The 26,719-nt window shown below is 47.4% G+C and overlaps 6 protein-coding genes across 10 annotated transcripts; 2 read left to right on the top strand and 4 right to left on the bottom strand.

Annotated features, from left to right (window-relative positions):
- Positions 1 to 226: 226 nt before the first annotated feature.
- On the bottom strand, positions 227 to 4,228 carry LOC131212823 (neuronal acetylcholine receptor subunit alpha-7-like). 2 transcript variants are annotated; one of them, XM_058206862.1, is made up of 7 exons: positions 3,963 to 4,228; positions 3,112 to 3,223; positions 2,965 to 3,034; positions 2,399 to 2,677; positions 2,012 to 2,330; positions 1,760 to 1,929; positions 1,459 to 1,688 (listed from the first exon to the last, which is right to left on the bottom strand). In XM_058206862.1, exons 1-7 carry the CDS (start codon positions 4,045 to 4,047, stop codon positions 1,509 to 1,511), a joined length of 1,215 nt encoding a protein of 404 aa, XP_058062845.1. In that variant the 5' UTR covers positions 4,048 to 4,228; the 3' UTR covers positions 1,459 to 1,508. The 2 variants fall into 2 exon arrangements, with proteins under 2 accessions (XP_058062844.1, XP_058062845.1); XM_058206861.1 differs by lacking the exons at positions 1,459 to 1,688; positions 1,760 to 1,929; positions 2,012 to 2,330; positions 2,399 to 2,677 and adding exons at positions 227 to 961; positions 1,028 to 1,351.
- Positions 4,229 to 5,370: 1,142 nt separating this feature from the next.
- On the bottom strand, positions 5,371 to 9,725 carry LOC131207927 (DNA-binding protein D-ETS-6-like). Its single transcript, XM_058200563.1, has 5 exons — positions 9,362 to 9,725; positions 6,968 to 7,015; positions 6,402 to 6,488; positions 6,203 to 6,302; positions 5,371 to 5,848 (listed from the first exon to the last, which is right to left on the bottom strand). The coding sequence occupies exons 1-5, from the start codon at positions 9,723 to 9,725 to the stop codon at positions 5,371 to 5,373; spliced, it is 1,077 nt and encodes a 358-aa protein (XP_058056546.1).
- A 1,079-nt stretch (positions 9,726 to 10,804) lies between these two features.
- LOC131209859 (kelch domain-containing protein 3) lies at positions 10,805 to 12,601 on the top strand. Its single transcript, XM_058203008.1, is given in 4 exon segments — positions 10,805 to 11,803; positions 11,876 to 12,086; positions 12,088 to 12,282; positions 12,367 to 12,601. Coding segments are annotated over 4 exon segments (1,200 nt in total). The 5' UTR covers positions 10,805 to 11,070; the 3' UTR covers positions 12,428 to 12,601.
- Positions 12,602 to 14,719: 2,118 nt separating this feature from the next.
- Positions 14,720 to 15,583, bottom strand: LOC131207926 (uncharacterized). The gene is made up of 3 exons (XM_058200562.1): positions 15,199 to 15,583; positions 14,892 to 15,139; positions 14,720 to 14,782 (listed from the first exon to the last, which is right to left on the bottom strand). Exons 1-3 carry the CDS (start codon positions 15,581 to 15,583, stop codon positions 14,720 to 14,722), a joined length of 696 nt encoding a protein of 231 aa, XP_058056545.1.
- A 1,726-nt stretch (positions 15,584 to 17,309) lies between these two features.
- On the top strand, positions 17,310 to 22,700 carry LOC131212395 (eukaryotic translation initiation factor 4E-binding protein Mextli). 4 transcript variants are annotated; one of them, XM_058206248.1, is made up of 9 exons: positions 17,310 to 17,784; positions 17,865 to 18,163; positions 18,232 to 18,412; positions 18,543 to 18,614; positions 19,085 to 19,145; positions 19,209 to 19,689; positions 19,772 to 20,186; positions 20,290 to 20,405; positions 21,255 to 22,700. In XM_058206248.1, exons 1-9 carry the CDS (start codon positions 17,679 to 17,681, stop codon positions 21,474 to 21,476), a joined length of 1,953 nt encoding a protein of 650 aa, XP_058062231.1. In that variant the 5' UTR covers positions 17,310 to 17,678; the 3' UTR covers positions 21,477 to 22,700. The 4 variants fall into 4 exon arrangements, with proteins under 4 accessions (XP_058062231.1, XP_058062232.1, XP_058062228.1 ...); XM_058206249.1 differs by lacking the exon at positions 18,543 to 18,614; XM_058206245.1 differs by having other exon boundaries at positions 20,290 to 21,373.
- LOC131212396 (mitochondrial import receptor subunit TOM70) lies at positions 22,318 to 25,605 on the bottom strand. Its single transcript, XM_058206250.1, has 3 exons — positions 25,531 to 25,605; positions 25,373 to 25,468; positions 22,318 to 25,118 (listed from the first exon to the last, which is right to left on the bottom strand). Exon 3 carries the CDS (start codon positions 25,094 to 25,096, stop codon positions 23,387 to 23,389), a length of 1,710 nt encoding a protein of 569 aa, XP_058062233.1. The 5' UTR covers positions 25,097 to 25,118; positions 25,373 to 25,468; positions 25,531 to 25,605; the 3' UTR covers positions 22,318 to 23,386.
- Positions 25,606 to 26,719: the final 1,114 nt, after the last annotated feature.

The following is a 26,719-nucleotide window of genomic DNA, read 5'->3' as shown; positions in this document are numbered from 1 at the left end:
CGATACCGCCAGATTTTGAACACATCGTGTTTGTATTTATTGTTTCAAATAACGGTTATGATGGGCAAAGCGGGTGAAATTCTATTGCTATTTATTATTATTAGAACGGTCACTTAAACCACTTAAAACACTCAAATAGATTCCAGGGTTCGGATGTATGCGTTGTATCATTCAATTTTGGCTGCCTCGCCAACCTTTAATCCAAAGACTCTTTACGAACGACACGCTTTATGCGGCTTTGGTGTCTTTATTATGACGTGTTATTGGATAGACTCATAAAAAATACATCTGATCGAGCTCGCTTTGTAGAGAAACTTGGATACACAACCATTGCTCAAAGGTTGTAAGCGGCACAGATGACAAACACCACGCAATAAACAACGAAAGACAAACGGTTGAGCACCAATCCAAACTTGACCCATTCGTGGTTGGCGTTGCTCTCGATGGCCACGTTTCCTTTGTCGGTGAACCGGAAATGTTTGCTTCCTACTCCTACGAAGGGACCGACGGCAGATGCAATTCGCTTCCAGAGGGCCGGGAGACTCGTCTCGTGCTTGGATTTGGCCGTATTCAGCACGACCACGCTGACGATTGTGCTAAACGCGGTGAGCAAGAGCGTGTTGCTAAAGAATATTACAATCAGCGGCGTGTGGCCAGAAATGGCTGGCAACAGTTGAGCGAAGTAGACCAAAAATATCGTTATCATTAACGAGATGACTCCGTTCATGACAATTCGTTCGCCGGACTGCAGCGGAAGCCAGAACACGGAGAGCGCCAGAATCATGATAACCAAGGCGGGAATCACAACGATATTGCGGTGAGTATCGGAGTGGCGTTGCAGAGTCACGTTGTATGTTATATCGGGATAGGGCTCCTTACAGCAGGCATAGTATGTGTCATGCCGCTCTGAGACTATGTTTCCAACTATTTTCCATTCCGAGTTCTTCAGCATTATGTGACGCTAAAATACGGAAACAACCCGGTATTACATTGCATTGCGCCCGGCTTGCAAAGATTGGATGCTCACCTCCGGTTCGCCGGAAATGGTCAGGTTTAGCTTGAATCCGTCGAACGTCCAGGAGCCGATCTTTATCATACACTTTTGGTAATCGAACGGCCACATCCGCATGTTCAGCTCGCAGAACGAGTGAAACTCGGTCGGGGGAACCCACAACACTTTGCCGGTATTGTAAATCAAAACGTTGGTTGGTCCGTAATGGTGATTATCGGAACCGCCGGCATTATTGTACAGCATAACATCCGGTCGCCAGACGATTGTTGGGTCCATTCTGATTACGTCAAGATTTCCATACTGTGCTGGGTCCCAGGCGAGCTTGGGGTCATTCCAGGTCTGTTAGAAAGGAACAAGTTTGGATTACTAAACGACACCAGTAAAGGGTTGAACTATTGCCACGCGGCTTAAACGCGCCCAATAAATCGCTTCCAATCACTAGCATATGCTCTCGTAAGTACTTTTATTCAACTAATCTTCCGTAAAACTGTTTCTCTCAAAAGTGGCAAAGTATCATAACAAAAAATAAAATGACATAAATTATAAATGCCACGCGTGTCAGTAAAGTCGCAAATAGCAGCCAGTCTTGATCGGAATTTGTAGCACTCTCCAAATCGTTGCCCGACTGTTCCACAATAGGTTCCTCGAGGGTTTCACACACTTCATTGTTGTTTTGCTGGAAGTACACAGGTTAACAGTTTTACTTTGTTTGCCAGAAATGGGAAGTCTAGGATCGAATGCCCTTACGTAACGCTTCTTGTCCGTCGTGATCATGCAAAGAATCGCTTCGATCGAGATGATCTTCTTAACCACCGGATGTACGGGCACTTTGGACTTATTCTTAAGCATGCATTCGATGGCGACAGTTAGCAGCAGGCATCCACAGGACAGATACGCGCTCTGGCTGTAAAACAGCACTTCGGGTGGTTTCATGCACACAGGACAAAGGACATGCACATTAAAACGAGGCTCAATCTAACGGCTAACCGTGCAACTTACCGATCGATGGTGTGTTGTTGGTGTAATACGAAATGGTTTCATTGAAGTGTATGAGAAACATACTCGTCACCAGCAGGTTGATAGCATTTAGGACAAGCTTTTCACCGCAGGTCGGTGGCAACCAGAAGCCGATTAGATTCATCAACACCAGCACACACGCCGGCGCAATGATCGTGCTGCTGTAGATGGCCGAGTTGCGTTTCATCACGCAATGCAAATGGGTTCCTTTCAGATGCAAGCTTACGTTCTCGTCTTTATAGGCATGCGTTTCCAGTGTAACGCTGCTGAGGCTCCACATGGTACCCTGTTCGATGTTGTTCTGGGAGAATGCCAAATAAGCTATCTTCATGTCCAAACGCCTGTAGCCCCAGTACGAGGGATTCTCACCTTCATGAGCGATACGTGCACCTCCATGTCCAACTCTATCCACGGAGAGAACAACATCTTGCAATGCTGCGTATCGAATGGCCACCTTTGCCATTGGATAGAGCATTTAGTTTGCTTTTGGAACGAATTAGTTAGCTCCAGGATGCCGTCGCTCGTCACCTTCACTAGAATGTTCGAGGCCTCCGCCGAAGGCGTCCAGACCACGGTTTGGTTTAAGTACAATTTGGTCGTGTTTCCATACAGCATCGGTTCCCAGGCCAATCGGCTATCATTCCATTGCTTAAAGGGCAGAAATGTAAATGTTAGCGACCAAAGAAGCAAAGTTTGCCATAAACTTCACATGGTCCAGACACGAATGCAATGCTATTAGTGGTGCATGCATTACAAGGCATGTTAGACACTCTTCTTCAAAACCACACATTACCAAGGGATTGGAAAACTTACTTTGCGCTCTGAATTCATTATCTACACTTATCACCGATGCCGAACCGATTTCATTATCGTAACGGGGTTGGACAGTTGTTTCAAATAATCATATTTAAAAAAGCACCTTGTAATACACTTACGAATTTCATCCACCCGTAGACCGAGAAGATTGATTTGAGCTCATTAATTTCCACATGCGTTAATGTGATGCTGTAAAAAGTGAGAAAGGACTCTGATTAGCAGCTGATGGAGCTGCCGATCGATTCGGATGTCAGAAAAGTGCGAACCCTGTTTCCACTGTCGTTACGTTGTAGTACTGCGATGGACGGAGCGTCGGGTCGTAATCCCTGAGGATGTCCTTGCGCAAGGTGTCCGCAAAAGTCGGAGTCCATTTGGGGCCTGCAATTTTGTCACCTCCGGTCAGTATCACGCATTAACACGCTGGACACGCAATAAAGTGTGACCCCGGCCCGACGATTTGCATGTAATTCCGCTGTTCTGTTTGGTTGCAAGACTATTCAGGCGGATTTAATGCCAATCAGAGCGGATGAATGGATGAGGATGTCTCCCAAACTTCAAACCTTTGACCACACAAGCATACAAACACATACACACCGAGCATAAATATTCATCAATCAAGACGGACGACTGACCGTGGTTTGGGTGGACCGCAATGGGTTAATGGGTAGCTGCAACAATTGTGTCCACTTTAACGCATAATGGTCCTTTCTTTTGCAACCCCGAAATCGCCAAGAAAGTGCTGGTTTGCACATATTTTAGGGTCAATTATATCAATTAGAATGGAATGGGAAGATTAGAATTAGAATTATCACTAATTTAAATTTTGAAATTCGAATCACTACACTGTCAGGGTTCAAACTGCCGTCCTTGGCGTAGCAATCGATGGCCGTGAAGACGAACGATCTAGGGATGAACCACAAACCACAAACAGTTCCTTGGGGTCAACTTTAATTTCGGTTAGCAAAACTTGAGGTTACACTTCACGTAATATTTGAATAAAAGGGATAGTTTGGCGGAACGGAACCAGTAGTTTATCTTTCCAGCCACCGATCACACACTTTAATTCAGTCTCTCTCTCCATGAGGCTTTGGTTAACTACACGGAAAACCCCACTTACCTTGCCCTGCCGCTGGGCCAAAGGAAAGGAATATCACGAGCCCGCTGGCCAGGAAAATTCCTTTCGCCAACCCGTTGTTCACCATCTTCGGGCACACGCTTTTATCCACCCCAAAAAGGAACACAAGCAATGGGCACGGGGCACTGCTGGACTTTCCTTATCGGTGGTGAACTATTAATAGTGTTATCACTCCGCCGCACTTACACAGACTCACACTGGTTCCGGGCACTGGGGCTCTGCACGGTGGCCACTGCTGCTCTGGCCGAACGGTCGCGATCAACTGAGCTGCGGCTTGGGCCGGAGGATGTTTTTATGCTCCCAAGCATTAAAAGCACATAACACACAATTCACAGCATCCCGGCACGGTTCCGCGGGATGATAAAAGAGCCGTGCCGTGCCCTTGTCCCGTCGCAGCCGGAGAATTCATTGCCGTCGAACGGCAAATCGGCTGCATTAAGCCCCGGGAGCCACCCTGTGCGTTGCCGTCCGGTTAAGATTGGTCGTGATTTCGAGATGCGATGAATAGAGGGACCACATTAACTGGCTCCGTGACCGCGCGGAACCGCTTTTCTGCAATCTAATCCACTCCAGCCAAGACCCCGGGGCAACTTAGTTGTTTGTCTGGAGCATGGAGGACTCACTGGGAACTCTGTTGTGCTCGCAGCGTAAGGTCCACTTCACAACGAGGTAATTGATTTACGGCGCTTGGCTGAAAGTGGTACACAATGCTCCTCTTCCCCGCTAGACTATGGCGCAAAAACGAGCATCGGACACTATTGGCTATTGGTGTTTATGACACTGATGATGATGATGATGCTGGCGATGCTGATCGTCCCTAGAAAGGAGAGCACTCGAAGCCGGGAGCCAGATTAATCGTAGCGGCTGCGGCGGCGCACCGAGGGCGGAACAGGGCGCGATAAAACGATAAAGGGTATTTAAGGGACCGGGCGTTGTTTCGGCGGCAATGGCGATCGAAACTTCCGTGCACCCCTCCCGGTGTTTTGACAGTGACCTTATGCCGGTGATGGGGCGCGCTTCCCGCTATTATTTCTATTTGTTCCGGCCGCTCGCGTAATGGAACGTGGAACGTGCGGCGGTCTCGTTTTTGAGCTCGAATCCGTTTAAGTGCCGCCCCGGGGAAGTGTGTCGTATGGCCCAGTGTCGGCATTTTCTACGCCCAACACTAGTAACACCTTTCGGAGCGCATGCGGCCGATTCAATTCACCTAAGCAGAGGATATGGAAACATTTCACTTTTACTTTTATTCTATCACTAAATTGTACTCCTAAGAACTTTCAGCAGAACGCCTGACACTTTTCTCGGGTGACTTACTCTCGACATCGTATAGCTTCTATAAGGACCTCTTAGTAGCACCTACTTTGCCCGGTGGGTCGTGTGGGGCCGACCGCTAGCGGAAATGGGTCGACGTGGTATCCGTATACGTTAACGTACCGGCCCGACTGGAATCCGACTCTATCACGGACCCCGGTCCGGGCGAGGTGCCGTGGCCAAAAGGAACGTGGAATGTGGCACCGTACGGCGGCCAGTTCGACAGAGAGCTGCTTGCTGCGGCGTTGTTGCTGCTGGGCTTAGATGCCGTCGGGCTGTCGCCGGATGTCCGAAACGGATGCTGCTGTGCTGTCGAGGGCCCTGCGTCGGCCGCTGAGGGTGCAGAAACCGACTGCGTTGGCTGCGATTTAATCGAGGACGTTGACGCCGGGCTGGAGTTGAAGGAGCCGCAGGAGAGGGCGGCATGTGCGGTGCTGGTGCCGGCGTCAGTCAGCTGGGCCTGTGCCTGGCACGCGGCCATCAATCCGTGGAAGTCAAACTTGTACGTGTACCGCTTGCCCTGCACTTTTGTCATGATGTTTTTATCGTAATAGTATCTGGCGGCCAGAGAGGGCAAGAAAGCGAAAGAAAGGGACCAGAACGGTTAGCACTGCGAACTGATTATTGGCGCGTAGCGGTGCGTTCGAATTCCCACGCTGCCTGCGCTGGTGGTTCGCGGATTTTTGCGCGATGATTCACGCGGCCCGCGGCATACTTGGGATGCCAGGCTCTTCCTGTTTTGGGTGGGCTCGCGCACATATCGAAATCAGAAGCACAAAAGGAACGAGGAAAAGAAAAGCGAACGAACGAAGAGACAAAGGGAGAGAGAGAGAGAGAGCGAAAACGTAACCGCAAAACCGAAAGGCGGAATTTGCCACATTTCCCGGATCAAGCGACGGCCAGTTGCTTACCTGAGGGCGCGACTCAACTTGTCGTAGTTCATGTTGGGTTTGGCTTTTCGCTCTCCCCACCGCCGAGCCACCTCATCCGGGTCCGTTAGTTTGAATTCGCCTGTAGATTAAATGATGAAATGACCACGTTACAGGATGTTAGTAAGAGGTGGCAGGGGAGTTTGAAGCAAATGTGTGTTCCAGCGAAGAAATCACTTACCATTAGTCCCTTCCCATGAGATGCAAACGGCATTGGAGGAGTCGGCTAACATTTCGAGCAAAAATTGCCACAGCTGGATTTGTCCCCCTAGAACCCGGAACGTGACCGGAGAGGGGAAATTTTGGTAAAACACTGCATTTATATTTTAAAAAATTACGATATAAAATGCCCATTCTTATAAAAATATCACTTTTTCTGTCTTTCAAGCAGTAGAAGCGGCCCTTAGCATATCCGCGCATCCATTGGATGAGCCAAGCTAAGCTCCGCCTCTTTTGGTATGGCCTCTATTTTTTGTTTCGTCAAAAAGAATCCACTTTTCAAAACAGGGATAAAAATTAATTTAAACTATTATTTAAAAATTAATAATCCTCTATCTTACACGAGTCTTTTCTCTTTCCATATAAAGTTTTACAAACATTTGTAGCAAACATTGGCAGACATTGTTAATTCAAACATTTTTGACATCATTTTGTCAACCCTGATTCGGTGTACAAACAAACAAAAAGGAGTTAAATTGCTAATGAGCTATACGGCAAGAGAATAATCATGTGAGGTGCGAAACTTACCTTGGGATACAAGTCTGTGCGAGGCAGCATTAAGTAGTTGATAGGGTTCTGCAACAGTATAAAATAATGATGATTCATGATATAGTCATTGTTATGCTATATAAAATGCGAAGATATTTATATTAAAAATTATTCCACAATATTTCCTATTTCCTAAAACCACTACCAATACACTATAGCAACAATAGTAAATAGCTTCATGAGTTGCATAAAATTTCTCGCTTCTGTTGAACTAAGAACTTGAATCCCAATCCCACACAAAATTAATCTCCACACTTTCCTGCATCAAAGTGTTGAGCTAGTCATAACTATCGCGGCCAACATCACAGAGCAGACCACCTTGTTGTGAATAGCCATTATTTTTTTGTACGCTTTATTCGGTGTATCACAAAAAAACATTCCTTCACGAGTCACACTACAGTCACTTTTGGCGCCAACAGAAAACGGAACCCATACGAAATCGGCAACGGGTTTTTGGTAGGACATTTGTGATTCTCGGAAAACACGTCATCAATTGTTGGGCCTAGTTTGGACCGCCAACATTCGGCACCTTCTTGGCGACACCCGAGTTCCTCTCGATGGGTTTCTTAAGCCAATGATTCACATCTGCTTGAGTTTGGCTCGTTAAAATGACTCAGTTGAAGCATTACCGCCACACAGAAGAGGTAGAGCCCGATGATGATGATGCGTGTGGCTGGACGGATGAAGGCCGTGATGAGGATGATGGTGCGGATGGCCGTAATACTGCACCGAAGCAAAGCCTCCGGGAAGTCGTCTCCACATGGCCGACGAGTCTAGACCGAGAGTTACATGATCAATGCCAATGCCGGCCATCACTGCTCGTGGCCCCACTGGACGCGACAATTGTTTACACGATACTGAACCGACGCAACTTTCCACCGCAACCTGGTGGCCTTACAGTTTTCGACTTTGTTTCAAGAAACCCCGTCGCTCCCCAGTGTCCGCTTTCCAACAGGTTCCAAATCTTCGGGCAGGACGAACTTCTCCTACCGATTCGCTAGCACACGACCACACACCAACACCCTAGCCCACACGGCGGTTGATCCTTGAATCAACAAAAGAGAAGATCCGAAAAGATTTCGCCACCCGACCCGTGTGAACGCCGTCGCTACTCCCCGTGGGCCATTAGCCAGGACGAAGCGAGAAAGTTACGTTGATAGAAGGAAATTTAGATTGTATCAGCGGCAGCTACGGGGTGAAAGCGAAAAAGAAAATGCCTTTCATCGCTAGTCCACTCCAGGCCCGGTTCCGCGCCCGTTCCGGGCTCAACTCGTTCTTCAAGTGGCGCAAAAGCATTGGCGTCGCGTTCCCCAACAGTACGTGCCCGCTTTGCGGGCCACACCAAACGACAAGAAGTTCACATTTATAAAAATTCAATAACTTTAGACTCCTGCGGTTTGTTCTATGGGTAATTTATTCAGTGGGATTTAAAATTGTCGCCATTCGATGCCTCTGGGTTCAGCGCACCAATAAAAGAGCAACAGAGAGAGAGAGCGAAAGAGAGTGAGGCAATTCGCCCTACTCATGGTGTCCTTATTGTTGTCACAGGGCGGAAGTCAGGAAACATACACAAAACCCCTCGATCCCGCTCTATCCACCGGAAGAAGGAAATGGTTGCTTACATGGAAGGAAGTAAAAACTTCCTTCCTGAATGTCCTTATGGCGGTTACGGTCACGGCGGGTCGCAGGACTCCCGCGGTGACCGGTCTCGATATAAATTGATATAAACGTCGTCGGCGGCTTAAGAGGTTACTTTATTGTTTAAATTAACATAATGTAGCATCAATCAGGGACTGTGTGGTTTGCTTTGCTTATGAATTACTTCATTCGGGGCCGGCAACCGTTAATGCACCAAGTAAGTAAGGTGAATTCTTATCGGCCGCTTATTAATGAACTGTTCACCGATGGGCATCGCCATCCGCCCTAAATCCTTAATGCCTGTCCGAAACGAATGTGCGAAACCGAATATTATTTTCGCAGTGCATGCGTCCACGGTCAGCCACATCGCCTCTATTTATCCTTGCTCTTGAAAGGTGTAATCTGATGGGATTTAATTAGAACAGGTTTGCCATTCCATCAGCAGTTCCGGGTGAGCCGGCAACCCAATGTTGTGTTATCGTCGGAACGATTGTACGGTGCTTAAACAATGATCAGCTTCGCGCTGCTATAACGAGTCTGTGTGCGAGAGATGCTGAAGGTCGGTTCGTTATCAGATGGGGCGGAAAAATTATTTAGAAACCTTCGGTCATTTATCAGGATTAGGGTATCTTGAGTTATTTGAAGTGTACGATGTGGATGCGGTAACAGTTACTAGATCCTGGCGCCACGATAGCGTAGCAGGATTGCAAATGGAAAAGGATTTCTTCCACCTACCTGGCTCTTCGGAGCTGCCCAGTTGCCTATTCTCGACACCGGTCCCAACGTGCAGCAGATGCGAAAAGTGTTTCGCCAGTGTGTCCCCGCCGGCCTTACTGCCGGCACAAACCCAAAAGTCGGCCTTCGTAAACTGGGAAATCTCTTGGCCACTCTTGGGGAACCGTGCAGGCTCGATTGGCGGGTATATGTCGAAGTTTTTCGAAACCCACAGCACCCACGCAGCCACGTGCTCCGCGTCCCACTCAAGCGGATCCTTCGGCACATAGATTTGCTCACTGTCCTCGTCGTCCGATGAATCACGGTCGTCGGTTGTCTTCGCACCTTCGCTAGCACTCCAGGAACTCTCCCCGTCATGATGCATGCATGATGATGATGTTCGCCCCTCACACGCTTTATATTCCATTTGCGAAATAGATAACTTTTTGCCACTTGTGAACACGGTTCTTGCCACCCGTTTGCTGTTTCCTTCGTTACCGATCAACACTGAAAACCGTCACAACAGTTGCTTCACTCCACACGAGTGCAATGCTAGATCTGAGCGGCATCTTCACCTGGACCACCGACCGTCCACCGGCAAATGCTGTTCGCGCAACGATCGAATCGAAACTGACCCTTTCAGTCAGTCAATCGAAAATCAGCAGATGATTCGGTCGCCGGCTTACAAATTACAATTCGCCGCGATCGCACAACGCCAGCGATGATGGTGGTGGTGTTCGCGCTTACGAAGAAATACGCGCTTCATTCATAAAGTCGTGATTCATTCGCACCCCAAGCACGTGTTCCCGCCGATCTACACGATCGCGCAAAAACTGATCTCTTTCTCGCGGCTCTGCTCAGCGAGCGAGACGTACAATGCCGCGGATGCTGTGTGCGAAGAGCACAGCTGAAGATCATGTGCTCGCGAGTAACGGTCGATTTCGTGGAATTGCGCGTGACGTGTAACGGTGGCATATTTTGAAACAGTTCCTGAATCGGTTCAGCAGCCCAATATGGAATTATTACATCTTGCAATGGAATCGACCAGCTCGACCGGGCTGGTTGATGATTCTTGGGGCCTAAAGAGCTATGTTCCGTGCATACTAATGAGTACAAACAAGTATTATTCATCAAAAATTGCTGGGATTTCCCCAAAAAACAGCTTCGAGTTCAATGTTCACTCACCTGGTTCATCCGTGGTGCAGAAAATTGCATACTTGTAGGTGTTTTTATCGTTGTAAATTTAAATTCCGGGCAACAATTAAACGGCGCTTTGCTGGCGACTTAATTTCCTTAATTTCCTAAATTTCCTTAATTTCCTTAATTCCTTAATTTCCCGAAAGCGAGAAGCGCGAAAATTGCGTCAGAAACAGTGGCGAAACGAACCCGGAGTGCTAAATGGAGCCCTTTCGTGCTCGGGTCGCTGTCAAAATCAGCTTTGACGCAAAAGCAAAACAAGAAATAAGAAACAGCAATATTGCGTACTTTTAGTTCATTTAATGAAAGGGAAAACTCTTGATCTCTTGATAACATTTACAGTGCAATATCCTCCGCCACCCTCCACCGGCTAAAGGCAGGCTGGTGCGCTCGGATAGAAGTGATAACAAAAAGTGCATAACGATTTGCGAGAGCTGCCATGATTGGCATAATATGAGAGGGTTGCCATTCGTTTCTTAGTTGCTCGGATTGTATAAAAATCTACGCCTGTACGAGGGGGGCCAAAGTGTAACATGCATTGGATCATAAATCTCGACGGCGGACCCCGCCGGGTGAACCACGCGTCTGTGGCCGTAGGTGATGTGATTTACTCCTTCGGGGGGTACTGCACTGGCGAGGACTACAGGTCGAATAGTGCAATCGACATTCACGGACTCAATACGCACAGCATGCGTTGGTCGTCGATTCCTCCAATGGAGGACGAAAACGGTGTCCCCTGCAAGTACCCGGAAGTTCCCTTCCAGCGATACGGCCACACGGCGGTAGCGTTCGAGAAGAAGGTGTATCTGTGGGGTGGCCGAAACGACGAAATCGTGTGCGACATTTTGTTCTGCTTCGACACGGCAACCCGCAAGTGGACGAGCCCGCCCGTCACGGGCACGGTTCCTGGGGCACGAGACGGACACTCGGCCTGCGTTTATGGGGCTCGCATGTACATTTTCGGCGGCTTCGAGGAGAGCATAGATAAATTTTCGTGCGATGTTTACTTCCTCGACCTGCGCACCTACCACTGGACCTACGTGAATACCCTCGGGGAGCCTCCCTCTTACAGGGACTTTCATTCGGCCACCGTTGTCAACGAAAGAATGTACGTGTTTGGCGGCAGGAGCGATGCAGTGGCACCGTATCACTCGCAGGAGGAAATCTACTGCCCGCAAATCAAATATCTGGATTTCAAGACGGAATGTTGGCACGCACCCAAGACAACGGGAGAAATCCCGTTGGGTCGACGCAGTCATTCAGCATGTAAGTTGACGACCCAGCAACGACTCCGAGTTTAGCAAAATCAATACATGATTTGCTTCAATCCGTTCACAGTTACGTACAACAACAAAATTTACATATTCGCGGGCTACAATGGCAACCTAGACATGCACTTTAATGATCTCTACTGTTTCGATCCCGACCGCAACGTGTGGCGCTTGATGAAGCCTCAAGGACAGGCTCCGCGTGCGAGACGGCGCCAAGCGTGCCTGGTCATCGGAAAACGCATGTTTCTTTTTGGAGGCACATGGTACGTTGGGGGTAGTAGAACCTTGCGCCATTTCACCTTCCGTAATCTATGCTTCCGCCTTCTCATACAGCCCAACGATCAATGCCGACCCTTCGTCGTTTGACTACAGCGATACGCACGTTCTTGACTTCGAGCCAACGCTTTACACACTCGCCATGATAAAGGTTCTAGAGTACAAGCTGGACACATTATGCTTGCCTCGTAACATCAGGTGCGGGGCGACTTCCGTTGCGGTGTGGTTGGTCACTGCGACTAAGGTTTCAAACGTTCTTTGTCTTCCACCCCCTTTTTACAGGATTGAGCTTAGAAGCATCTCTACGCCCAACAAAATTGGCCGAGCACTGAACAAAGGCTGAGGAATAAGAGGACAACAAACGGCCCCCGGACCGAGCACGTAGATTCGCACATTTAGACGGTTATTAATGCAAATTACCATCCAGTCATTATTGAATGTGTAGTGCGTATTGAAATTGTAAAAACAAAAATTATTTAATTGAGGTAAAATATATTTGTTGAACGAAGAACGCTCCTCCGCCCGAAACGAGAAACGATCGCGCTGTCTGTATTTCACCCAAATTGAAATAATCGACGAAAAGGTATTCCGGCAACACTGCATTCCCATCGATGAAAAGAGCGCCGATCGATGAACTGTCAGTGGTCGCAGTCGCTCTCTCTCTCTTTCACTTCTTAATTTCCTTAATTGACAGCTGTCAAAAAAATGGGAAAAAAATTTTAACAAAAAATGTAAACAACAATGGTCTTCATTGTTGGTTCATTGTTCAAATGGTCTTGGTATAAAAATCATTGATTAGACAAAATAAAAAAATTAGAAAAAAATATATTATAAATCAGTAAAATAAACATGAATACAATAGAAGAATACTGAATAGAAGAATACGTGAATACTAGAAGAGCTGAGACGTGATCGTTTTCGTTTCCGATGACCATTCTGTCGGCCCCGGGCCTTAGCGGAAGCGGAAGGCGAGTTAGCGACGGCAGCAGTTTCCGCCTGGCAGCCCGCAAAGTCGCTGCGTCAGCAATGCGACAATCGAAATTCAATAAAATCAGTTATTATCTCGAACAGAGTTAAAGAGCAGAACCCGAAACGTAACTGGCGTAAAGCTGGATCAGTGAACTCCATTGATCGCGGATGATCCAGGTCCAGATCGACATCTTTTGCGGTAGAAGGCGCCGATGAGGAGGCCTAAAATGACAAAAATAAAAGCATCTAGGAAGGTAAAGATTCTCTCGACGCTGCCAGATCGCTTACGTTTGTCCTTAAAATTGAACTGGAAAGTGTGTTCGTAATGATCCTGTTTGTCGTGGATGTCGTGATGCCTAAGGCCTCGGCTACGGGCCTCGAACTCTGGATCGCGAGCCATTAAACCCCGCCACCACACCCACACCCTGAATAAAAAAGACGGCACGGCTCGGGCAACATTACAAACATTGAAAAGCACACGAGTGGTTTTGGCACTCTGATCATCCTTCGAACTATGGGAGTTCGAATAACTCTGCCAAGGATTCAATCAGAGGCACGAAACTTGTGTAGTTGGGCAGGTCTACTACGCAAAGTTTACAAACCATATCGCTTACGCGGAAACTTTGTGCTTGTTTCAATTCTTGTTTGTTGTCTACGAAGAAGACGTTCAAAGCCGGAGGCACTCTGACCGGATGGATGAACGCCTTCATCGCTGCCGTTGCCAAAGGTCGTCCTAAGACGACCAGAGACCCAATGTCCTTCTCCGATGCCTTTTCAAATTTTACTACTTCTACATCCTTACCATTGGTCTTCGCCAAAAACCAGCCATTGGCATCGGTTGCTGAGACGGTCTCATTTCTCAGCAAGAACTTCTCCCTTATCTTTACCCTACGGCCTTCGTGCGTAACCGTAGGTAGACGGGAGACGGGGAGATGGCGTCGCACTGCCTCCCGAAGCAACAGGGCCGTTGCTACTATCTTGACCACCCGTTTAGGTTCGACAGTATTTACCTTCAATTTGAGGCCGATTAACTCGTCCTCGAACGGGGTGGTTGACTGGCCCGGCAACGGTCCCTTGTCTCTAACTTCGTCTACTACATGGAGGAGGCAGTGGACGCGACACGGTACATACCCGACGATTCTTTCGTAGTCTGTAACGTATAGCTCAAACAATTTTTGTGCATACCGCAACAAACGTCCATTGCGAGTGCCGTTGCAGATGGCAACCGCCCAATGTAACTTGCAATAGAGTTCAAAATCTGGTTCGGATAGCACCTGCTGAAAAACCACAAAGCCTACCACATCGCAGAAGTACCCCCACATTGAAGGGGTCCACAATCCAATGATCGTGCCGAACTGTCCGCCTTTCCGTTCGTGCGGAAAGTGGACCTTGCACATCAGGCCTTGGAGTTTGTCGAAATTCTCCGCGCTCATGCGAGTTGTGTGCGTGAATAACTCCCAAAAATCTTTCGCTGCCCCTAAGTGCAGCAAATGTCGGTCGTCACCCACAATGACATCTTTAACTATGTCTAATTTCAAACGAGCCAAAGGCGTCATTTGCGTGGGATCACCGAAAGTACGATGTGTTGCATCGTACCGATGGGCCACGAATTCAGCGTGCGTTCGTGCGGGGAAGGGTTTGTCGCGGTAGAAGCTGAGTTTCTCACCTACCATTTTGCCCGGAATGACGCACTTTTGGCATCCATAATATGCGTTTTGCCGGGCCGTCTCTGTAATTATTAGAAAAACAATACATAAAAATTTAAATAAATTTACCCCGCTAAGAAACCTACCTTTCGCGCGCGCACGTCCCTCATCGTCTGCAAGCACCGCTCTGACTGTGACATTCGGCAATTCCGGCAACTGGTCGCAGAGCGGGCTGAGTAGCACGTGCGGGGTTGGGGCTTCGCTGCCACTAAACACGCTCAGGACGAAAGGTTCGCCCGGTGGTTTAGTGGCTTCGCGCACCCGTCCAAGCACAACCCACGATGTCAGTTTGGGATTGTTAAGATGCATGAACGGTGCCCCAGCAATGAACAAGTCCAACCCGACCGTCGATGACGACGTCTGTGCCCGTATTGCTTCTTCTGTAATTTAATGGTATTACGTTATTTATATGAAAGTATAATTTTAACGGCGTACTTACCAACGTCACGCTGCCAGAAGGCCGCCGGTTCAGCAAGGCCAGGGACATCTGTGGGCGTGATGTCCCACGGTCCTTCGAGCAACGTTCGCGGGTCCGTCGACAAGCCCGGAATAAACGAGCCCAACGCGCACAGCAGCTCGTTGCGCGTATCCGGGCTTCGCTCAGCGATCAGCGTCACACGGCATGAGAGTTCTACCATCCGTCTACGATAATCCTCCGGATCATCAGCAGTGTTGTATTCCTCGAGAACGTTCTGGTGCTTTTCGGCGTCGAACTCTGTCTCGCTGTCGCTGTCGCTGTCGCTATAATAGTTATAGTATTCGGGCGGTGGTACCCTTCGCCGCTTGGACGGGCCCGGCTCCTGGCCATCGTTTCCGTTAGACATCTGCAGAGGTAAAATAATTAGTCGAAAGCCCAAGATTCCCAAAACTATCCATCAACATCTTCCATCTTGCGCATGACCAAACAGCTTTTCGAACGGCGCAGCAATTTTCAGCCCTTGTCGTCGGCTTACCTTGATTCCTTGACCTTGACCTTGACCTTGACTTAGCTTGACCTAGACTTAACAAACTTTAAGGTCTGTTTCACGTGTTTCTCGTAAACTATTTCACGGTTGGAGTTGGACTGGAATCTCAAGCGACTCAGCTGACACTTGTTTTTAAACTGACTGACACAATGGCGTCGCCTTTTGTTATCAAAAGAGTCGACGAAACGAAGAATCGACGAAACGAAGTGTCATTCATTCAAAACCTTTGTCGGTTAAAAACGTGGTGGTTAGTAGCTTTCGAGGAACCAGGGTAATGTAATTGTGGAGCAATTGGTGAAATTTTATTAATTATTCTCTTTCCATTAGATTATGCGCAGCAACGCGAGTACAACGGCATTAAAGTCACGCGATTCACAAATTGGCCATACCCGAATGAGGTAAACATTTATTTTCAATCTTTACAGTAATAATGTTGCACTAACAATCTTTTTCCAAGACCGAAACAACTTCAGAAGAGGAGGAGGCCGAATCCGCGGAACCGCTAGCGGACACGGAAGCGGTTCAAGATTCCGGCGAATGCATCGAATACGTGTTAGTTGAGCTTCATGAGTGGCAGCAGCAGCAGGATCGAACCGAGGAAATGCAGCAGGAAATTGGTCGTTGGTCAGCAGTTGCGTGACCGCTCGGCCAAGATATTCTGATTTCACATATCGCTCGGTTTAGATTTCGGTCAAACGGCCGTGGGCCGCTTATTAAAAACACAAATTCACTTCATAAATGTTGAAAAGTGGGCAATTTCAACACAGTGTGTGTCAACCCTGCCTACTGTCAGATACGAATAAAGGCGCACACTGATTCGCCATTCGGTTTTCACCGTTCAACGAGTGAACTTTATCAATAAAAACACAAATTAAAAAAAAACAGGTAGGAACTATCGAGAAGTGGATTTGGAAAAGAACTACGGTTTGCAAATCGGGTGATGCGTCACCAGAAAGCGGCGCTCCGAGTGTTATTCTGATTCCCCGCACTGCATTTCGGCTGGCCAATGACGAAGCACGGGTTGCAAAGCGAAATGCGACTCCGTTGAAACGATAGCAACGAGCTGTGCATTCTTCCGAGCCCTCAAGAGAAAACGGATTTGGTGCGCTGTGAACAGTTCGTTTCGTATTTGCGGCTTTGGGTGGCTTTCGGGAAAGTGGCCGATAAAAGATTTCTGCTTGTTTTCGCTGTCGTCAGCAAGATCTGACAACGTAATGTGCATATGTGTGTATTATAAATATATTTTCCACCCACCCGGAGGTATTGCATCCGTGAATATTGATGATCGAACTGTGTACAGCGAATGCACGGGCATTTCCTTCCGTAGCTTTCTCTCTTTCCGTCTCCCACGGAGAACCGTCGTAAGCGCGGCCGGAAAGAAAAGCAAGCTTTGTCGAGTTGGTAATTTAATACAAAAATGTGGAGTCACCACAATTGGACAATTTTGCGGGGTTTCCTAGAACACCGACGATACATGACCACGACAGGAATTCTGCCGCCGCAGTTTGCTTATTAGATTTAGCCTCCTGTGTACGCATTTATCGCATGTTACCTTTTCGATTTTCGTTTCGTTTGCAGGGGAGGAGGGCAAGCAGCGATCAACTCGTAGCTGTTCACATTTTTGTTTTGTCGCTCGTACGCCGGACGCTCGGTTCGTTATTATTTTTTTTTTTTGCCACTTTCCGTCCTTTACGCGCGCTGTAGGTGTAGACGGAAAACCTGAAGGAAATTGCGCTACCATTAGCGCGCTTGAAGCACCAGTACTTTCGAAACGTGCAATATACGGCAGCGAAGCTTTTAGTTTTCATAACTCGTGGCCGGTCAAAGTAAGCTGAAAAATCGATAACTTTGACGACCTGTGGCTACTCTCTGGGCACGCAGTACGCAGTGTTGCCTTCGCCGATCGAACGTGGCCATCGACGGTGTGTCAGCAGCAAGCGCATCCAGCTTCAGCATGTCGCAGATGGGGCGCGCCGTGAAAAATCTTGAACCTGCTCGACCACTGAAATCGACGCTAAAGCAGTCGCATGTCCATTTGCCTGTCTATGAAGTGCAATCCAGTAAGTGCGCAGCAGATGAGGGCGCGTTCCGGGGCGGATCTATTACAGAATTGTTTTTCTTACGTCTTTTCCGTTTCCAGTCGAAGAGCTTATTTCACTGACAGAAAATGTAGCCGCAAGCCTGGCGAACGGGTGCAACAATGCGGACGGCATGAATGCACTGCTTGCTAACCTGCGACTCCACGGGCCGCAGCTAGAGAACGTTTCGAAAGACACGCTGGACCGTGCGTTTGTTATTTTTCGAAATGCGTCCCAAGATGAGCGGTTGAACATAATGACACGATTGAACCTTCTGGAGCTGATAGAGCTGCGTGCCAAATCCTGGCAGGTGTCTGACGGTACAAATACGTACTACAAACACAAAGCTACTAATGTGGAGGTACGTGGTCGGTCCTGTGGTAAGCGGAACAGAAAAAAGACAAAGTGCTGACCACATTATTCTTGCAGCCCGACGTTTTGGCCGATTCTAGCCTGCTAGGTTCCTCCCCTCCGCTCGGTCAGATGGTACCGGCATTAGCTCCGGGTGAGCTCATTCGAACATCCGGCAAGTTCCCGAAACCTACCAAAATTCCCGGCAAAACCTACTGCAAGGATGAGATCGTCATACGCAATGCCGATTCGGGCAAAGGTAAGGCACACCTGCTCCAGGGAAAGGACCAGTCCGAGTTGTGCGACTACGAACCGAAAAGTATTTTTAATTTTCGATGGTAAATTTTTCATCTATTCCTCTACCTGGACACTCATCCATCGGTCCACAGTAATGGGAATCAAGGGACGTAGAGTTCATATGATTGAGGAACTGTCGGAAACTGTTATATCGTTCCAAAGAGGTAAAGAGTCGTTCCCAGGCTAATCCCGGCACGGTTGAAGTGTTTTTATCGCAAAGCACAAAATGAAAAACATTCAATCATTCTCTATGTTCCGCACTAGTTCCGCACCCTTGCACTGCATTAATTGAGCACATTTTGCATCAGGAGTGCGCACATCATAATAACAATTTGTTGGCTAATGGTTTGGTTTGGTAACAGCAAAAGGCTCGTTCGATTGGTTGGTGTGGCAAACAGTGAGCGAGAGATATGCACAATTAACAACGTTTTGTTTGCTGTTTCATTTAACAAAACAAATAATTTCCTCTGTATACCGATTTCACAGTAATATGTTTGCTCTAAGTGTCGCTACGTAGCTTCCTCTTTCTGGTTGATTGCGCTACATTGTGTGTCTCTTATCAGCATAATGGATGTGCTTTACTGTTACTCGATAAAGTGGATTCTAATTTATCTTTACGGGTGTTACGTTCCAGTGGCTACCGGAGCCAAAGAGCGACTGGTGCAAATCACGGGCCCGAACGAAGATAAGATCAAGTAAGTATACTGTGATGTTGTCCCGACATTATCGTTAATTCGTTCGTTTTCCATCCCACGTAGCTATGCCAAACAGTTGATCGAAGATACCATCCGTCGGAACGCTTCGCCCGTACGTTTGGACAACTCGCAGGATGGGTCCTGTAGTTCTCTGGCGTCATCTGCTTCAGATGAAACGGTCCCGAGAAAGGACACAGGATCCTCCAACACACGAAACTCACTGGTTGGCGGAATGGTGGACATTGCCGGCAGCGGTACAAATGGTATGGCCTTCATGGGGAACCAGCACTCCATGCAACCGGCGACGGCGACCGGTTCGCTCAGCCTGAATCTCAGCGGCTATTCACAAACGCAGCCATCATCCTACACCCATCCGAAGCTGTCGCGAAATGGGTCGCAAAACAATGGCCAGCGGAACAGCAATGCCGGTATGCTGCTCCACAGTTTCTCTTCCAACGATGCGTCGCTTGGCGAGTACAAGTACACCGTCAATGTGGGCCAACACAATCTGAAAATTACCGGAGATTGCTTGGAGCTAGTAAAGGTACAACATTTGCCCAGCTCCGGGCTATAAAGTTCATTTTACAGTGACACACATTTATGGACCATTTTCTGAGTACTTGCAGGTGGCCAAATTAGTCCTCGATGACTATTTTAGCAGCAACGAATTCCTGGCGTCGGTAGATATGTGTACAAGCTTTGATCTACCGAACTCACTCTCGTCTCCCGTGGGCATCGTGCCCGGACCACACTCGCTGATCACTGGTTCACCCTTCGTGGATAGTGGCGTTGGACTGAACACGATTGGAGCAAGCGTTGGCGAGTTGGGAAACTACTTGGAACCGGACGATGATGTGTTTATCGTCGAACCTGGGGCGACCCTTAAGGCAAACGATGTTCAGAATAACAACGTCATCGGAGCCGGCGCAAACAATGGATTGAGTCGATCCCGCCGAAGCCACTTCTCTCGTAAGGACAGTGCCGGAGACGGGCTGAAGGACGCATCGTCGGCAGCCGCCAGCAAGTCGGATTCGAATCCGGGTAAGTTAACGATCGGTGATGAGGCTCTCTCGAGTCTGTGTGCCTTGGGTGACGGGTAACCGATTGTTTCTTACACTTTGTCACCACTTTGCCACCACCACAGTGAAACGAATCGAATATGAACGGCTGATTTACTACTCGAAGTCTCCCTACTCGTGGGAACTACCAGCTGACTGGAAGCGTATATGTGAAATTCTTCCTTATTTGGCAAAAAATAAGGTAAGGGACTGTGCTCACGCTACTGGTGATGGGGCTAACGCGGCGGTGGAGGAAACAACTAACCCAACTAAAACGAACTCGCTCGAATGGCCAGTCTCGGCGACTGTCACTAACAAACCTTCCAACATTCATTCATCAAACGACGGTGTAATGGGCGCTAGTAACTACAATCGACGGAACTTCTACCTCACTAAGAACCTCATGCTGCAACGTCACGCAACTATTAACTCCGATAGTTTCGACTTGATCCCTGGACCGTCGTTTCAATCGAAACATTCCGGCTTAACTAATAACAACACTGGCTTTCGGCCACGATACTCGTCAACAACTAATCTTAGCTCATGTGTTTCAAATGTGATTAACAAAAAAATGACCGGCCGTGTTTTAATGCGCTATAAGTCTACCAGTGATTAGAAAGACCTTACACTAAGCAGCATAGCTTTACAGATATGCGATTGTTTTCATCCGTCCTCGGAGAGCCTCAAAGGTAACCTCACAAGAACGATCGGCCTTGTGAATGACCAGGATATGTTGTTACCGGATGTTAATGCTTTTAAAGCTTTCGGAGAGTTTCATATAATAGTAATAAGTGTTTTGAACACTAGATTTTAGAATAGGTCATATAACTGTGTGTGCTTCCAGCAAAGGCATGTGATTGTGAAGGATTGTGATTGAAAAGGGCATGTGTATTGCACACCAGGCGAACTCCGCAAACAGAGCATGGTTATGGTTATGTTTACTAACATTTAATAATCCGACCTTTTTGTGCTTAATGGCAGTAATTCCCCATTCTTAGTATGGATCTGAGTTTGTTTCGTAAATAACGATTACCCGTTTTATTTTCCGAAGGATATCGAAAATCAAAAAAGCCGTTTTAACGGCGACCAATTTTTGGAAATGAAAAAGCAAACAGCGAAGGAAGTGTTGCAGGGCAACAACCTAGCCGACGGCGAAGGAGAAGGTGATGTGCCAACCACTGGTGGCGAAGGAACCAGTGTATCAACCGGTGGCACCGAGGATAAAGGAGTCGCGGTCATCACGACGACGCAAGTCGAAAAAGTCGCTGCTTAAGATCCGCGAGATACCTACCGAAATGGGGGTATACGATGCGATGTGACTGTTTTCGAATATTTACGACGAAGGTGACGAATAAGTAACCACTCATTATATCCTAATCATACGGCATTCGCTAACACATACAAACCAACATGGATAGCGCACTTCCTTTAAGCCTTTCGAACGACGATATTATTTAGCTGCTAACCGATCATCAACTAACTCACTATTAATCTAAAGGAAATTAAACGTTTCATATTTGATTTGACCATCAATTCTACTTTTGATAAGCTCATTAGATTAGCACTCAGAAGCTCTAAATCATGCAACTGTTCCTGCCTGTTGGTGGGGGACAATATAATCAACAACAGCGAGAGGTTGCAAGGCAAGCTCAACCGATCGTACCGGTGCTCCCCCGAGTCGACCGGCTTTACCCCGGCCGTTGGATTTCGGGAGACATCGTGTGACCACCGGTGGTAAGATAACGTGTTTTATGAACTCGTATAGTGGAGTGATATTTTTGAAATGTGGTTTTATTTACCAAAAAGATGCAAAGCGAAAGGAGAATGTAATATGCAACAAATGGTGATACAGCGCAGCGTAACTCGTACTGACACTATATAATCTATTTATCCTTCTGCTGAAAGGAAGGACATTCTTAAGTTACGAACCTACTCATCAATGTTAGAGATACATGTTTCACATAACAAACCGTTGATGTGTATTATTAATTTTCTAGTCTCAGAGAAAGGGAAAAAAGATACGATCTTACGTTGAGCACATTAGCTTACTGGCCACAGCGGAACCGACTAGCTGCTAATGCATGGTGTATGCAGGCTTTACGAATTTCGGTTCCTAGTTTCAAACGACCATCAAAATGAGGACTGTTGAATGGAATTGATTGAATTTTTGCTTCGTTTTTCTTTCGACACCTTCGTGGTGGAGTCAAACTTTTTTTTTATTTATTAATAATTTATATATTTATTATTTACTCAAAGTTTTTGTTACTACCATTGTTCCGTTTTTTCATACATTTACTCTGCCGATATGCACCGCGCTATTGAATTAAGCGGATAAAGGACTAAATATGTTTTGCGAAAAACATATCAATATGGACTTTTACTTTCACGAACAGAACGGAGGCAGATCCGATAAAGTTTGAATATGAAATATATTTTACTTATCACTACTCAAATGTATTCTAACGAAAAAAAAACATGGATAATAAAAACATTTTCTAGTACTTAATCTCTTCTTCCTTCTGCGTTCTATCATGAAACGGTCAAAACTTCGAAGGAACTGGCCGCAAATGGCATTGCTCAGCGCAGCGTCTGGCAAACTTTTCGCATGCAATTAAACAACAACGAACAAATGCAAGCTGTTTAACTTTATGCGTGGTAATTTTATTCGATTTTGAACTCGCTTGTGAGCATTCTCATGGTCTCTTTCGTGCTGTACTTCTGCTGTGAGGGGGATGATGTCGTGACGCGTGGAACCGGGACTTTTATCTAGTTATGTTTGTACAAGATGGTTGCCGCCGGTGATGAAACAGTCGGTTACGCTCTTCGCTTCCGGCACGGTTTGAATCCCGAGACCGGTTTTCATGTAGCCGGCCACGGTTTCGATTGGCGGTACCTGCGTGACAGAGGGGAGGTTGGGGCGGGACCAACAACCCAACCCATGCAAAAGTTTCGATGAAACGATAGCCGGGAAACAATGCGCCAAATGTGACCATTTTCTAGGTTTGGTCCTTGTGATTGATTGAGAAGTTGTACGTTGTAACACATTGAAACCCCGGCGGCGGAATCTTGTTAAATTGTAACAAATATTGCAAAAACTATCGAATTGAAAAAGAAAATATGTTTTTGATTGCATTGATTTTGATTGATTACAACGAAAAAAACATAACAATAATAATCGGTAGTTCAAGCAAAGTACGATGGAGAAAAATTGTTAATACTCAATCCCATGCTCTTGGAAACGTTCACTTGGGCGATAGCAGCGTCCTTCAGCGAGTACAGGTGAACCAGACTGCGTTCGGCTTTGGCTAGTGCGATGGCACTTTCGAACAGTTTGATCGCCTCGACAAGGTTGCCGCGCTGCACTTCGATCGTACCAAGCGTTTCGTACGCAAACTCACACTTATCGTCGATTTCGATCGCTTTTCTGATCATCTTCGTCGCTTCGTCGATCTCTCCCCTCCACTGTAGCTGCAGCAACCCCCGGTGCACTAGAATTTGGGCATTGTCTGGCTCCAGTTTGGCCGCCTTCTCGAAGAAGTTGTCTGCCTCCTGGTACTGCTGTTGCTCCGTCAAAACCTGCGCCATGATGCTGTAACACTCGACGCAGTTCGGGAACTGTTCTAGGATGTCGTTGAACCGTTTCATGACGTTCCGGAGTCCCCCTTCGTCTTTGCTCATCAGTGCCATCCGGTAGCGCGCGTAGCAGAGATGCGTAGCGATGATCGCCGAACTCGGGCACAGACTGTGCGCGCGATCAAAGTCATTTATCGCTTCGTCCATGCGATCCATCAGAATGAACACCTGTCCCCGGTGGTGGAAGATGTCGCAGTTTGTGCTATCGATCTCTTCTGCCTTGGCGAAATATTCGAAACATTTTTCCGGCGTTTCCGAGTCCGTCTGCACGACGAGAGACGCTCGTTTGATCAGTGCGTTAACACGCAACTTTTTGTCCGCCGTCTCTAGGTCAGCCACCGCATCGAGGTCCAGTTTGGCTTCGGTGTAGTTTGCCATCAGGTTGTAGAAAGTTCCTCGCAGCAGCAATGCCTCTAGCTTGTACTCGGCTTCCGATTCACTCGATTCGATTTCCTCCGTGCACGCGGCCACGATTCCTTGGTACTCTCCCTTGTCAAACAGTGCTTTGGCCTTGACGAACCCTTTCGGCTCGGAACTGGCTATGACCATTTTGCGGAACGGATCATTGTTGAACGAGCTGAAATAGTTCTTCATGAACAGCTTCGACGGTGCCACCTCTTTCTTGTCCTTCATCGCTTCGCGCGCGTGCTCTTGGCCCAGCTCCCCCAGGATGCGGTCCGCTAGCAGGAGTCCGGTTTTGTTCTGAAACTGATCCAAAATGCAAGCGGCCGTAATATCGTCCAGCGCACTGCTTAACTCTTTAATCTGCTCATATGCCTTGGCGCGCCGTATCAGAGCCTTAGTGTACGTGGGGTTACATTCGATCGCCTTGCTGCAGTCGTTTATCACATCCCGAAAGTTTTGCAGTTGCTCGTGGGCCGCCGCCCGGTTTTGATAGTACGTGGCTCGATCAGTGGCTTCCTCTTTGGGACAGTGATCGATAGCGGTAGTATATTCCACGATGGCCTGATCGTACATTGCGCCCCGGAAGTGTTTGTTTCCCTCATTCTTGTGGTGCAGTGCAAGTTCGCGGCCAGTCAATGGCTTTGCTTCTTTTGGCTCCAACGAGGACCGGTCGTCACCGTCGAGCGAAATGGTTTTGTCTTTTATGTCGGCAAGTTTCTTCTTCGTCAGTTTGTCACCATCCTGATCGGCGGATTTGCGCCAATAAAGATACCCAAGGCCGATTGCCACGGGTGCCCCGATTAGTAGTGCCAGCTGCCATTTCGGGAATGTTGATCCGGTGCTTCCTGTCGTCATCGTTCGCAGACTACACTTTCCTCTGCAACGATACGAGAAACGAGAAAATGGGGACGCCCTTACTATCTATCCGCTCTTTGCCGGCTGTACCACATGATTACGAAATGAGGGTATACTAGTGTCGGTCGGCTAGTCATGCGAACATCACACGCTCATACGCCGTAAACAATAATTTTCGTCTTCGGCAACGCTCTATTTGCATAATGCGGTGATATCTTACACCTTCGGCAGATCGTCCGATTTATCGATTATCACCGGCACCACTTTGCGACTCACCTTCGAGGAGTTTTTTATCCTCAACATTCACGGCCTCTTCGAATGCTGTTCGCTGACGCTCAAAAGGGTCACTTGATGCAGCGGCGCGGCGGCTTACTGCAAAAGATGGGTTCCGCAATTTGGGATTATATAATTTCAACCGGTGTTTCAGAGACTACCATTCCAACGCACTCTGGAAACAGATATTTCTGTTCTAACCCGTAAAACTGTAACGTAACCCGTAAGCGCAACGTGCAAACTCGCAGAAGGCTGATAAGCTGAGAAACGTCAAAATAAACGTCAGGCGGTCCTGCTGGAAAGTGAGCGAGCACGATGACGGTAAATTTTAAAAATAACGTATAGGCGACGAAATTTTTATTTTAAAACAAATGGCGAAAATAAGTAAAATCAAACAAACATGTAAATAAGTGTTTCCTAACCCAACTTCCTAGCTTCAACAATCCTCGCTTTTTACTGAATGGGTCAAAACTTTGTACTTTCAAATCGAAATTTATCACGGTATCTAAAAAGTATCATGTTCAATAATAGACTTTTTTAAACATAAACTCTTCTTACGCCACCATTAAAGTGGCCACATTTAAAGTGGTAAGTAATGTTGGAAACCTCACCTGCGTGGGTCAGTCAGTAAACCTTGAAGCCATGACCCTGAACTTTAGCTTCATTCAACCATTTTTTGTGCGATGTAACTAACCACGGTTTGACGTAAATCATGTCGGTGTGCGTTATTCTTCGCCTTACGAATAAATTTACACGCAAAAGCTCAATTGCCCACACATCGATCGGGCAGTAAATTGAACGATCGCAAATATCGTATGCTGCTGAGCATACGCTACCACTACACTGCAAAAAATCATTCAAGCACGTTAATTTATGGTTTGAAAGTGTCCGTAAAAGAGTTAAAGAGTACTTCTAAAAATGAACATCACGACGTCACAGGCGAAATCATTGGCGGGATGGCTACACAATAGATTGTTCTCTACCCCACGACAACTTCCGCCCATTTCCGCTGCCGATGCGCACCAAGAACTTGCGTGGGTACAATAGGGACAATTGAGCAATAGGTTCGTGTTGGTATTCCTTCCATTGCTGCAACATAGCACGGCGCATAAAACACGCGACGCATTCGGGGGAAATTTGGAACAATCACGTGCGGCGATCGTCTCGCTGGTTGCGTAGTTGGTATCGAAAAAGTGGGACGCGCCGGGCAAAAAAGCCGACGTTTCGCAACAGGCACAAACACGCCGACAAAAAGGCCCATTGTCGAAAGACAACCAAGCACAATACGCATTTCAGTTGCAACGGTTTAGGAGACCACATTCGTTACTGGTTCGCTATCCTTCGTACGCT

This window comes from Anopheles bellator, chromosome 2, assembly GCF_943735745.2.
Source record: "Anopheles bellator chromosome 2, idAnoBellAS_SP24_06.2, whole genome shotgun sequence".
NCBI classification, from domain to species: Eukaryota; Metazoa; Arthropoda; class Insecta; order Diptera; family Culicidae; genus Anopheles; species Anopheles bellator.
This window is presented reverse-complemented; position numbering and strand designations above follow the sequence as displayed.